Source organism: Rattus norvegicus, chromosome X (genome assembly GCF_021556685.1).
Source record: "Rattus norvegicus strain SHRSP/BbbUtx chromosome X, alternate assembly SHRSP_T2T, whole genome shotgun sequence".
Classification (NCBI taxonomy): Eukaryota; Metazoa; Chordata; class Mammalia; order Rodentia; family Muridae; genus Rattus; species Rattus norvegicus.
The window spans coordinates 47,389,161-47,403,215 of record NC_141554.1 but is presented as its reverse complement, the minus strand read 5'-3'; the positions used below and the strand labels follow the sequence as shown (position 1 = coordinate 47,403,215).

General features: G+C 43.6%; 1 protein-coding gene and 1 pseudogene across 2 annotated transcripts in view; both read right to left on the bottom strand.

Annotated features, from left to right (window-relative positions):
• The window catches only part of Ptchd1 (patched domain containing 1), a 56,017-nt gene extending 47,348 nt beyond the window's left edge, over positions 1-8,669 (bottom strand). The window contains exon 1 of one of the 2 annotated variants that reach the window (XM_087600188.1): positions 8,297-8,669. Coding sequence is in view for 1 of the 2 variants with exons in the window: in NM_001191734.1 (NP_001178663.1) it covers positions 7,526-7,876 (351 nt within the window). In the remaining variant the exon portion in view is untranslated. Of the gene's footprint in view, positions 1-7,525; positions 7,886-8,296 lie in introns of those variants that run through there. The other variant, NM_001191734.1, reaches the window with a different exon arrangement.
• Positions 8,670-12,833: 4,164 nt separating this feature from the next.
• On the bottom strand, positions 12,834-13,189 carry LOC134484090 (large ribosomal subunit protein eL34-like; annotated as a pseudogene).
• Between the last annotated feature and the right edge of the window lie 866 nt (positions 13,190-14,055).

The following is a 14,055-nucleotide window of genomic DNA, read 5'->3' as shown; positions in this document are numbered from 1 at the left end:
TGAGAAGTCATGAGAATTGGATCTTAAAGGAAAAGGGACCTTTCTAGTGAGAACAATAGTAAATATGTTAAGATTATGGATATGACATGGGGACCTCAGATTTTGAGTTCATAATGAGTGGCTAGACATGAGCCATTTAGATGTGGAGTTTCATCAACTAACACATTATCTTGTTTTGTCTAAGACCTGTTTGGAATAATCTATTCAGAATCTGGTGGTTCTTGAAAAACAGAAGAATAAACAGATATGCTGTATCACAATTTTAAGCTTCTCGAGGATGAGGTCATTATCATCTAGTTGAATGAAAGGATGAGTATCATCTAGAAACTGGACCCTAAGCCTAGAAATGCATAACCCTGGTTAAGTCTAAAACCTCAGGAAAGATGCTCTTAGGACCCCACCCATAGTCTCTCAAATTACATGTGCCTCTACAAGTCAAAGGTACTTAGTAAAATCATCTGTGTTATTTTCATTTCCCAAATAACTTTAAATTAAAATAATCCTCATCTGGACTGTTCTTAGAGTCCATGGTTTCAACCTAAAATGGAAGACCAAACAATTAGAATTTTATTTTGTTTTGTTTTGAGACAGGTTCTCTTTATATAGACCTGACTGGCCTTGAAATCTCAGAGATGCACTTGCTTCTGCCTCCAAGTGTTGGGGTTAAAGGTTTAGGTCACCATGTCCAGATGAACAATTAGATCTTCTAAAATACCAGAAACAACCTTCTCTGGAAGATTTCTTGGAGAACACGTATACACAAATTAGTTTCTCTAGTCCCTCATTGTCCCCTTTTGTTCAAAATATGAATTGTGAACTCAAAGGTACAATATATTATGATATATTATTTAGTGCATCCAATATGAAATAACAACTGGTGTTGTTTTCCATTTTTCCCCACATTTTAAAGGTTAGAGATTACTCACCTCCCCTGCTGGTCATTAAATCAGTCTGGCAGGATACCTCATGATTCTGTGGCCTTCTCCGTATGTGGCAGAGACACAGACTGTGCTACAGACAGGCCTGTTTGCTGTGATACACTACCAAGCAGGTGACACTAAAGGTCTGCTTTAAGCCTATCTCAGGTATCAGTTGGGGCTCATATATAGCCCCTAAATCAGGTACCAGATGGCACATCCCACCAAGTCAAAGTTATCAGCTCAGACTTTCCTAGCTTCTGTTCTAAGGGATGCTGCAACCTCAAGAGGAGAATATTGCTTCTTTTGACTCCCTTATTATTCTAAAGGCTTACCAGTTAAATGCTTAATAGTTCTCTCTGGTGAATCCTTAGAGCTTCAGTTTGGGGTTTATTAAAAAATATATTTACCTTTCCTTATGGAATGTACTAAGACCTAGAATTCATCAAAAACTAGGTTTCTCTTACGGATTTATATCAAAATATCAATTTAGGTTCATATAATAACTGAAGTTTGTTCAAAATTCTTACCAGCATGAAGAGAGTAAATGATTGTTCTCTTGTTTTCTTGAAACAGAATATCATGTACAATGAACTGGCCTCAGACTAACTCACTGTGAGGCTAAGAATGAACGTGACTTCCTTAACCTCCAGTCCGCACCTCAAAAGTATTAGAATAAAAGGCATGCAGTTCCATGTCTTCTAATGTTCCTCAAATTTAAATGAGAAAAGTTGGGTGGGTACTTGAGATACTAACTATTCAAATGCTGTATACTAAAAAATCAGTTAACACAGAAAGAGATTTTACTGAAATTATTTGAGTTTACCTCCATGATATGAGAGTCAAGTGTCTTCAGTCTCTTAATTTTCCCTAGTACAATTTAACACGTAGAAGGCCATTTACTGACTTGGTAAATGCAAAAATGCTACTCTTTCGGGCTTGGGATCAATCTTTTCTTAGAGTATGTGCCATCTGGATAAATCACACAAGCAACTGCACTGCTCAGGGTGTCATAGCACCTGTCACCAAACAAGATACCCAGAGATGTTTAAGAGCAGATCCCTGCATCAGAGTCTATTGAGATGACCTTTACAGTGCTTTCCAAACTCAAGGTCTTTGATTCTATGTTCTTTAGCTGAAGCTCTGCTTTTGTAGTTTTTTGCAGAACAGCTGGAATAGGCAGCAAAGCGCTGCCTGCTTCTTCTTGACAGATTAACACTCACAGTGGGGTCTTATACACAGTCAGAAAAATCCTGTTCTAAGTGGGCAAGTGCTATAGATTGAAGCTTCAGGCACACCGATAATGGGCACTTTAATGTCTGCCGAGTCTCAAAGGCTAGTATAGGGTTAGCAGCTTTGTCATTCAAGAAGTTAGACTACATTCAGTTTCTCAGGTTCCTCTTCAGCAGATACCTTTACACTGTAATGGATAAAGTTATGGAGAGGGCAGGATAACCACGTCTTAGGAAGATTAGACTGAGAAATCTGGTGTGCGCTCAATTGCCAAAGCTAGCACCATCTCACGGTTTAGAACATTTGCCCCTGAAGTTCAATCAGACGTTTGGGTGTGAACTTTTCTTTCACATTTTCCCCATTAATTAGTAGAGCTGAAAAAAAAATCCCAACAAATACAATCCCAATAAACACAAAAGAGAGAGTTTCTCTAAGTTGACATGATTGTCATCTGGAGCCAAATAATGCCTTGTTTAGAGGCCTATTACATGATATATGGTAGAATTCTCAACAGTGTCTCTGTTCTTTACTCACTAAATTATCATTAGCACAATTTCTTCACCATGATTATGAGAAGAATAAGAAGAAAAAGAACAACAGTGACAGCAGCAGCAGCAGCAACAATAACAACAACAAAAATGGTGATGATATCACTAGATTTTGCTATTCTCTGGGTACAGGCACAGTCATTCTCAATTCAGATTTATTGCTTTATGGGTAAACTTTATTTTAATAGCATTGGCATCCTGAAATGACCTCAGTACTAGACTTTTAGAATACAGTGTAGGAACTTTATGTGTATAGTAACAGGAAAATAAAAATATTTTAGGCATAATGTGCTCCACACAGTTCCTGGCTTGCACACATTTTGTGGCATATGTTTTTTTGTTTGTTTTGTTTAAAACATTTTTAAATATAAAAACTATTTGGCTAAAAAATAGATTATAATTTCTTATGGCAATTTCCATAAGCTAGAATTTTCATCTAGTGATCAGGGTCTCTATTACCCTAAGCTAGCAGATGTTCAGCTAGTTGTTTAGCTGTCTTCTTGGAATGTCTGAATCAAATAATTCTAAATTAAATTCTATTAATCTTTTTCACAATTTATTTCTATCAAAAGTAGTTAGACATGAACAACTTAAATAAAATAGAAATTCAATATTTGAACCAAGTGAATCTCCCTAGTAAATGAAAAAAAAATCTTTAGTGAGACTATGTCCTTTCTCTGGTATGGAACTAAATATTCTGTGGGAGTTTCTTTGAAGATGCAGACATACTACATAATACAAAGGAACTTGTCATAATCAATTTGAAAGCCAAAACACATTTTGATTTGACTCCAGAGGTTATCAAGGAAGGAAGCATGCTGTTTGCTTGAGAACTGCCAGTAAAGTTATAAAAAATGAAACATAATTTAGAAGATACCTTTCAACGTAGCTTCTATGGATTTTTCTTTACCTATTGCATGAATACTTTAGAAGGTGAAAAAAATATCTATTCAAGTATTTATTGACTATCAAATATCTGCCAAGCACTGTAGGTGACCTAGGCTAGACTATACCTGGACTCTGCCAGAGAACAGGAACTTCACCAGGAAAACAGCCATGTTCAGTTAACCAGTAAATTTCAGTTTAGAGTTTTGCCTTCAGTTTTTTATATATTCATAATTAAAAATAATGTTTTGCTTTGGGTATTTGGACTATATCCATATGTACATATATCTATATATGCACATATATACATGGTTAAGTTAATAAATATATGTGTATAAATATAAATATATAAATTATGTAATATATGTATATGTTCATTGATATGAGAGAAAATTGGCCAAGAAAATAACCTTATTATCCAATTAAACCAACAGTATAAGAGGGCATATAAATAAGACTTTGATCAAATATACCTCATTTCAATATTTTAAAAGGCTCATTTAAAATCATTCAAGTAATTTATAATATGAAAGACAGTTGAAGGTAAAGCAATATTGTGAAAAATCACACTAGGATATGAATCCAAATCTGTGTTCTAGTTCTACCTCTGTACTTTTTCATGGAATATGTCAGTTAACGTCTAAAGAGTATCATGTCCACCTGTTAGATGGGGTAACAGTACTCTTTTTCAATAAATATAGACATAGGATATGCTTTTAACTTGTAAGTAGCCCAAAGATGATCAGAATACCCTGAGGTCTCTCCAATGCCAATTGTTCTCTCCACATGGATGGTTGCATGATAAATCCAGTATTTTCTTGGCCATAGCCTGGAATAATTAACAGTGGGAATTTCTTAATTGTCTTCTTATATAATCATGAAAATATTTATCAATATAGGCCCTTCTTTGAAAGTTGCCATGATGAACATCATTGTTTTTATATTGACAATATATGAAACTAAGTTTAATTTTGTAGTGAAATAAAAACTTGGAGATCAGTATTTACTTAAAGGGGTTCAAAACTGTTGAGGTCTTCTTAGCATCATTAAAGTGCATCTACTTCTGCCTAAAAATCACAACCTTTCTTTGCAGCCTTCAGAGGAAACTTATTGCTGGAGAATGTCACCTCCCACACAGTATGAGGTCAAATTATTTACTACAGGGTCCGAGTGAAAGAACCACATCACTTTCACAAATTTGAGAAAGCACCTTTGAACCAGGATCAATGATTTTCAAGCAGGCATTTCCCTGTTATTCTTTTAACTACATTTTAAAAAGTCAATCTTTTTGTCATAATTACCTTTAGTCTGTATTTTTTTGTCAGGAAGTAGCTGTCCTAATATATGAAGAACAGTATCCTTCATTGAATAGTATTATATGAAGAAAAGCATTACACTTAAAGTGCTTATGCTATCCTACAAGTTGCATCCTCCAGTTTGGCAGCACCCAGAAAACTCAAAGCCCTGCTTAAGCTCTGCCCACTCATTTAGCTTCAAATGAGATGCTATAAAATACCCAGGGGCTGTTAGGTAGAGTGTGCAATGTTAAATATCTGTGGTGTTGTCCTTGATGCTAATAACAAAGTATTGGAATCACACTAGTAGTGGCAGTGACCATAACACGTTTATTCCCAATATTTTTTGCGAAAGACAAGTCACCATGTCTCTAAATGGAAAAAAAAGGGGGGGGGGGAATGCTCACTCCCACACTTTGCATTGCCATGACTACAGAAGAACCATTTTTTTTCTATCCCCCTGCTCCTTATCTAACAAAACTAGGGGGTGAGTTGAGTGTATAAATAATAAAATGGATATCCAATCTAAAGACCAAAAGCATTCCCTATGTTTCATAAGTATTTGTTGCTATAAACTATACACACTGATTGACTAGAGAGCTGTCATCTGGAAATGAGTTTCTGACCACTATTTGACTTTGCTTTGTTTTTACCCATATACCTAAACCATGAAAAATCATCCCATTTTTATTTGAAACAGTCCACTGACTTCGACTGTCCTTTGACATGTAGGCAAAGCCAGCTTCTTTCTCTCCAGTCCCAGTCCTTTTCTAATATGCTTTTTTTTTTTTTTTTTGGTCTTGAACTGATTAAAACCAAGCAGAAAGAACATAATTGCAAAAATATCTGATTTGCCTGTTGATGTCTCATTAACCTTGACAGTGAATGTAACTAGTGACTGCCTGTCACAGTGGCATGATGGTTTGTTAGAGAGGGAGAAAAAAAGCCAATGGAAACATCTCAGAGGGAAAAAAAATCCAAGGAGAAACAACTTAGTAGATCATCTACAAAGCATGAAGCATTTCCAAAAGCCTGTGACAGTTCAACTACCCACATTCTTGATAAAGCATCCCTAACAATATTTATCTGTTTCTCAATAGATGCTCTAAAATATTGTGGGGAATACCGACCTTGATGTTGAAAAACAATCTGTGGTGGTGGTGGGGGGTTGCGGCATCTTGAGACTAATGTTGATAAGGCTCTACAATAAGTGAATATGTCTAGTGATTTGTGTGCCGTTAAAAAATACCACAAGTCACTCAATGTGAGAATGTTTTAATTCCAGTCAGTGCCCAGCCAGATTCCCTCTTTACTAATTGCTGGTGGATAGCATGTCAACAAACAGAGAGGGAAACAATAGAGGAAAATGAGCTTCTGTCTAGGGACACGGGGTTACCTGGAGAGGAAGAGACAGAGTTCCCTAGATTCACTAGTATACTCCCTTTGGGAAAAGGAGGAATCTAACCTTCCACTAGACCCAGAGACCCCACAGGAAATCAGCACTTTCCATTTCTTCAGCATCTCAGCTGGGACTGTGTCCTGCCCCGCCTCCCCCCTCCCAGGCAGAAGCTGAAGTAAACAAACCCCATAGTCTCCATCTAGATTCAGACAGAACACTCTCGCTTTTAATTTATTTTTTTTTCAATCTCCTATGATCTCTACTTTTCCATTTCTAGTCCTCACTCCTTGGCTTTTCTTAGGAACTTCTTGAAAGTTATCACCGTTAACCTCACTTTTCACAGCAAATTCCCACCTCAAGCTGATGGCGCAAGCGGTTTCTGTTCTGTGTTCCTGTGATCTTCTCGGGGTCACATCCTGGCTCCCAATCTCCGGGCTTTGTATCTGCCCCTCACCCACGCGTTCAAATAAACCAAATGAAAGTCTATCAACCTGTTCTGTCTTTCCCCCAAAGAAGTTGCGTTTACGTGGATTAAAAGTATTGTGAAAGATGAAATAACTGTGACTTACAAGCACCATTTCCTACTCTCAAATACAGACATGGCCACCTTGCTCCGGGAAGAGTAGGCTGGTGGCTGCCCTGGTCCTCACCAGGAACCGCACTTTGGTTGGGTGTGGGTGGGTGTTAATTTCTTCACCATGCCAACTCACACTCCTCTGTCCCTTACCTACTACCCACAGCAACCTATCCAAAAACAGTTCGGGTGCAGCGACTAGAGGAAGAGAGAAGAAAAACGAGGACAGAGAATGGTTTCTTTGAACCTCACCTCCCTCCTCCGGAACACTATTTTATTCTTAAGTAGCGGGACTTTCTTAAATGTATTCTCTTGTTCCGCTTCTTCTTGGCCCAGTTAACCCAAAGCCTCCCTGCCCCCAAGCCCACTGCGACCAAAACAAGCGCACTAAAGCACGGTGGCCGCCGCCGCCGCCCCAACTGTTGCAGCAGCTGCGGGGGTACAGCAGAGGCGGGGAGGGCAGGGCTGAGCCAGGACCCGGACCCGAACATTTCCTGCCTCGGAGCCTCTGAGACTCCAGGCTGCTGCCCAGGGGGCGCGCAGTACAGAGGAGCCCCGCCAGAGCCACTGCCTGGGACAGCAGAGGTGGCTTTCTTAGCCGGGACCCCGCGCGGAACCAGCCCAGCCAAAGCAGCCGAGCCTCCAGGGGCTGCCAGAACCCGCCCTGGTCTCACCTTTAAGATCAGGTCCGTGTGATGCTGGTCTAGCATGTTGGCTTTCTGGTAGGAGGTGACAATGACCCGGCCGTAGCGCCCAGGGGTCTGCAGGTCCGAGTAGAGCCGGTGCTTGGAGCGGTTGACCGGGAATAGGCTGTTGACTAGGTTGCGCTCGATCTTGGCTAGGCTGTGCTGGGGCGCCAGCAGGTGCTCCACGCTCTCTTCCACCTGGTAGCGGCTGAAGCTGGCGCCGAGCAGGATGGAGATGAGCACCGGCGCCGAAGCGAAGAAGACCGGGTGACTGGCAATGAAGTGGCCAAGCCGGGAGAAACACGTCCTCAAGCCCCTGTGCAGAACCTGCCGCAGCATCCTAGAGCAGAGCGGGCGCGGGAGGAGGGCGAGGCGCACGCTCGGCGCGGGCTCGGGCGACGGCGGCGGCGGCGGCGGCGGTGGTGGTGGTGGCGCCCGCAGCGGCGGCGACGGCGGCGGCGGCGGAGGCAAGACCCTGAGCTCTCCTGGAGCCGCGGCACCACCATCGGGGAGTCCCGCGCCGCGCCTCGGGAGGGACCCCTCCGGCTGGAGACACGCCCTCCTGCCCGCTGCCGCGCCTGCCCGGAGAGCCCCCCAGCTTGGCGGCCTCCGCGCCGCCCCCACCCCGCCCTACCCGGGACGACCTCCCCACCCCCCGCCGCCTCCGGGCCCAGGGGGCGACAAGCGACACTGCCGCGTTCCCGCTCAGCGCAGGCGGGGCTGGGAGCGGCCCCCGCGGCGCGTCATGACCCCACTCACCGGATCCCCGAAGCCAACGACGGGATGGCGCGGGGAGCGGTGGTGGTGGTGGCGCTAGTGCCAGGAGACTCTGCGCGCCAGCCTGGAACACGAGGACGGATAATTCCAGGCTACACCCAGTCCCCTCCTCTCAGCGTACTCCCCCTCCCTCAGCTTGGCGGGCCAAGCGGGCTCTCCACCTTACCCTACCCCTGGCCTCCTCTGGGGAGACTCAGAGATAAATAAAGAGATGGCCCGGATTTTCAAACAAAATAAAGTATAGGAGTTCTCCCGTTAAGGGGTTGGGTGGGGGCGTCCGGAGACCCGCTTTGGGCCAAGTCTCTTCAGACGCGGAAAGAAGCAGGCTGAGGACTGCGTGCGCCCCAGCTCTTGCCAGGCTCAGGTGGTGGCGCGCACTGGCTGTTGCCGAGAGGGGGTGGGGAACCGAGACGCTCGAGCGTGGAAATCACGCCTCCTCCCAAGTAAGAGCCATTTAAGATCTCCCCAACACTGCAGCTCAAGGGGCACCCCAGGGGACCTGTGTGCATCTGGAGCCCGTCTACCCCAAGTGTCCTAGGACAATCTTTCTCTTGAGTCCCAATTTTAGGGTCGCTCCAGAGTGGATTGAACTGGGCAGTTGTGCAATCCCTCTATCACTCTAGCCACCCTGTTCCTCAATAATAAAAGTGCTGATAATGACACTCGGTCAGTCCATGGAACTGTCTGTCTCCAGGCTTCTCTTTCTCCACCCTGCCTTTTTTCCATCCTCCTTCTCCTCCTCCTCTCTCTGTCGTCATTGGCAGGTCTGGGGGGTCTGGTGCGGCCGAGCTGGTGCGGGCACCCCTGCGGGTGTAAACTGGGAAAGGCTGGCTCGGGATTCAGTACTTAACCCCCTTCTCTCACTCCACCTGGTTCTCCTCCACGCGCGACAGTGTGCGGGTAGGGGGACCCTTATATCAGAACAAGAGATGTACTGGTCTCTGAGTATGTTGAGCCGCAGGGGGCGCGGGGGAGCCAGAGGGGCTCTGAAGGCTTGACAAAGTTGGGCTTGTGCGTGTGTGCGCCAGCCATAGCTAGCAGGCAGCCACTGTGGTTCCCCTCGCACTTCCCCTCGGGAGATTTCCCGAGAAGGCGGACGCTGGCTTCGGCCTGGGACAGACCTGCGGCGGCGGCGGGAACGGCCACGCACAGGTACAATTTAGCGCGTTTCTTTGCGCGCTCTGAGCCCCCGGGTCCGTCCATTGGAATTCAGACAGAGTGGGATCCACGGAGTCTGGGTCACTGACGCTCCCTGTCTTTCCAGGCTTGGGTGGGAACCAGAGCACAAAGAAGGGTCCTCAGGTTCCCAGCCCCAACAGCTTAGTTAGTCCACTCCACACCTCTGGCCGGTCTGCTTGACCTCTAAGTACCAAGGGTCAAATGGGAAGTGGCTGTGACAGGAGGAGCTGTCCCTCGAGTGGCCCACACAACTGAGCATGGACATGCATAATAATCAAAGCAGAAAGAAGAGGGAATAGTGGAGGGGGAAGGGGAGGAGGAGAAGTAGGAGGAGGAGGAGGAAGAGGTGGAGGAAGAGGAGGAGGAGGAGGAGAAGGTGGAGGAGGAGGAGGAGGAGGAGGAGGAGGAGGAGGAGGAGGAGGAGGAGGAGGAGGAGGAGGAGAGATTCAGACTGAGCCAAAGCCAGAGAGAGCCTGAGAGCCAGAGACAGAACCTTGAGAGCTCAGCAGGAGTGGGAAAAGGCGACTGAAAGAGGCATTTTCCTAAAATTCCCGTCCTTCTAGACTCCCCAACACCCTCTACTTCTCAAACTGAACTTGAGAACTTGCGCATTGGAGATAAAAAGTCGTGGACCTTGAAATCCCTTTTCTCCCTTGCTCCTTTTCCTATGTCACATCTACGTTCCTTCAGCAATTCCTACAACTGCTGATCTGTCCACCTTTGGGACACACTTGTCCAGTTTATCCCGAGATTGCTTCCTAGGTCCTTCCACCTGTCTCTTGCTGATTTTCTTTCTGCTCATCCCCGCTTTTTGCCACTCAGTTCTCTTTCCCAAGGCTCCTCGGAACACCCAAGCCCCAAAAGCTTCCAGCCTACATCCCCTTTCACTCTATATTGCCCTTCTTAGGAAGGATTTATGGAGCTGGCTAGAAATTCCCCTGCCACATTCTATTTGTGCCCTTCCCCCAGCATCTTAATTTCAGCTCGCTGAAATGCTGCTGCTCTGCAGCGCTTTGCTGATTCACGATGATCGCGGAGGGAAAAGCCTCACTGACTTGTGCCCCTGCAAGCGCTGAGGTAGCACAAGTTGCTGCAAGGGCATGGGTGTTGGGAAGCCCCCCAACCCCCTCACACTGCTGAGCTGCTAAAAGGTCAGATGGCTGTCTTGAGTAGCTCTTAGTCCTTCGAAAATGAGAGAAGGGTGCACTAGGTGGGGGTGGCAGCAGGAATATTAGGAACCCAGCTCATCTCCACTAAGCTAATCCCAGTTGGTGGGTGGGCACCTGTCAAGAGACCTAACATCTGTTTCATATACCCAGCTGCCATACAGCACTGGGACAAAAGTAAGAGAACAGAAATCAACACACAGTTCTACTTGGGAACCTTTAACATTTGGGAGAAGCTCTTCTCATTTTGAAATCTTTTTCTTTCTAAATAGTTCCCTCACAACCTTGCTTAGCTCTCATGTCATTGGTCTTTGTTATTTTTTTTAATGTCAGCCTTTATGCAGAGTAAAGAATGTATGCTCTCTTTCCGGTGCCTAGGCTGAATATTAGAGCAGGAGACACTACATTGCCCAGCTGTCCTGGGTGGGTAGATCAGTTTCTTTGAGACCAAAGCATCGCCTTCTCATTCTTCCAACTCTTATCCTTGTCTATCTCAAGGGGAATTTCTACCTTACCTGCTTTGATGCAGAGACAAAACCTTCTGATACTAAATCTTCAGCAATCTTTTATTATATACAATACAGTCAGTATTGACTAAATCAAGCTAAAAGAGATGCATGAGGGAAAGAGGGAAGGGAGAGAAGGAGAGGAGAAAAGTGTGCCTCTCCGCGCGCGCGCGCGCGCGCGCGTGTGTGTGTGTGTGTGTGTGTGCGCACGCGCGCGCGTGCGCGCTCATGTGTTGCCCATTATTTATCTACATTTAGACTTCTAGGGAAGCATTGCCATTCTAAAGATTTTGATTTGCATTTTGGACAGTAACACTGGGAACAGAGCTTCCATCAGTCTATTCATAGGTGGTTTCTCTATCTGATTAAGTATTAACGCATATTAATATTGTACAATTTAGAAAATAAGAAAAGAAGGAAGACATCTTTTTCCCAACTGCCTTTGAAATGTAACCTCTGTTAGAAATTACTTGCACACATAAACACAACAGTGAAGTATGTCTGTAGCATTTTTAGCTATGGATCTGAACCCTGCTCCACTCCTTACTACTGACCATTTATTGTGTGACTAAACTAATCTTTTTATTTAAGTTCTCTTTTCTGGGAAATGGGAATAATAGAATATACTCCATGGAGTTGCTGCAATGATTTTACTAGTTTAGAAGGATAGAAAACATTTAAAATAGTACTTAAAATCTCACAAACACCCACAAAATGACAATTATAATTATTCTCTCTCTCTCTCTCTCTCTCTCTCTCTCTCTCTCTGTGTGTGTGTGTGTGTGTGTGTGTGTGTGTGTGTGTGTGTCTGGCTATGTGGCTATGTATGTACATATGTGCATGAAAAGAAAATCAGTCTCTGATTCCAAGAACTGTCCTAGTGCTGTGATCTGGCCTTGACATTGCCAGGAGATGGCCTGGCCTGGTACTATCATTTAAACTTTTGTGTTCTCTTTGTGAACATAAACCATTTCCCAAAACACTAATGTCAAATAAGAGCATTGTGTAACTGTAATGGATTAAGACCAAATGAGGACAGCTCCATAATCATGTCTGAACATAGACAAAACACAAATCTTGTTCAGCTCACAATAAGTGACCAAAAAGGACATTATTCTAGGTAATCAAATGGACTATTGTGGTCTTTTAAAAACAAATCAGTTAAACTATTATCCTAAACCCCCTCCAAATAAAGGCTAATTAAAACACCCACTCAAAAAGCTATTACTGTGTGCTGACTGACCCAAACTGTCAAACCATAGAATACACATTTATTTTCTATGCAAAAATTTCTTATTGAAATGTCCCCTTAGATCTCCATAATAAAATGCAGCTTGTTGTAGTGTAGTTTTGGTAGTGTTTGGCATTGAAATATATGCATATTGTTTATGTGTTCCTTTCAAAATTGAGGCTAGCAAGTATGAGTCACTATTTTTTTTCACTAAAAGCATGAACATTTTCTCATGTCAATTAATATTGCTAAAGAAGATCTGAATAATGCTATAGAATCCCTTCATGTGACTAAACTTTATCAGATAAGTTTAAAACAATTCTATTATAAATAACACTGAACTGAAGATCTGAAGATCATGCACATAATTTATAATCTATGACTGTTCCTTTATTTTTTCCAAGTCTTGATTTTTATTACTTAAAAAATCTGCATATTTATTTTGCTTTCTGACTCTGTGCTTGTGCCTTCAACACTTTCACAATGATTTGATTTTCTGCTCCTCAATAAGGAAAGCTCATTTGATCCTGTCAAGAACACACTTGGCACACATGGAGCCACCAAAGGCCCTGCTGGCCTGCTTCTTTGTCTTAGACAATCTCATAAGGACTTTTAGTTTCACAGCGTGAACCCCTCACAGTCTGCCTGGGCACATGGCACATGCAGATTTAGGTGCTTTCCCAACCTTCTTGGTATAAAGGTAGACAATTCTTTTGTCAGGGGTTCGAGATAGCCTAGTTTTGTCAGAGGCTGTATTGTAGGAAAGCCTATGGTATGTTAAATGCTGGACCATCCTGAGAATCTCTAAGCACCATCCCAGGAAGAGCTTTTCTATTTATTTTTAAGATCAAATATCCACCACTACATTTTAAGTAGAATGTTTCTAAGAAATATCTGTCTTTCTGCTTGTCTGTCCTTTCCTTTCCTTTCCTTTCCTTTCCTTTCCTTTCCTTTCCTTTCCTTTCCTTTCCTTTCCTTTAATTTGGCTGGCTTACAGGTACAGAGGTTCAGTCCATTATCATGGCAGCATCCAGGCAGGCATGGTGCAGGAAAAGCTGAGAGTTCTACATCTTCATCCGAAGGTTGTTAGCAGAAGACTGGCTCCCAAGCAGCTAGGACAAGGGTATTAAAGCCCAAACCCACAAGGCCACACCTACTCCAACAAGGCCATACCTCCCAACAGTGCCACTCCCTGAGCCAAGTATATACGAAATATCAAAATCATCAAATGAAATTAGGGGGGCAACTCAACAGGTCAGAGACCTGGAGGCAGGGCCAGACATAGAAGCCATGGATGTGTGCTGCTTGTTGGCTTCCTCCTCATGGCTTATACAGCTTGCTTTTTATAGCACCCAGAACAATAAGCCCAAAGGTGGCACCACCCACAGTAAGCTAGGTCCTCCCACATTAGGCATCAGTCAAGAAAATGAACTGTAGACACATGCTTGCCAATAGGCCAATCTATTTGGGGGACATTTTCTCAATTGATGTTCTCTTCTTCTCTTTACACAAGTTGACAGAAAACTAAAGAGCATAACTTCTAAGGACAATTTAAACTTGTAAATGAAAGGAGAGCATGGAAACTCTGTCTATTTAAGATGAAAACACATATAATTTTTTAGCCATATTTATGTACATTTTATTATAGAATATTGTTCT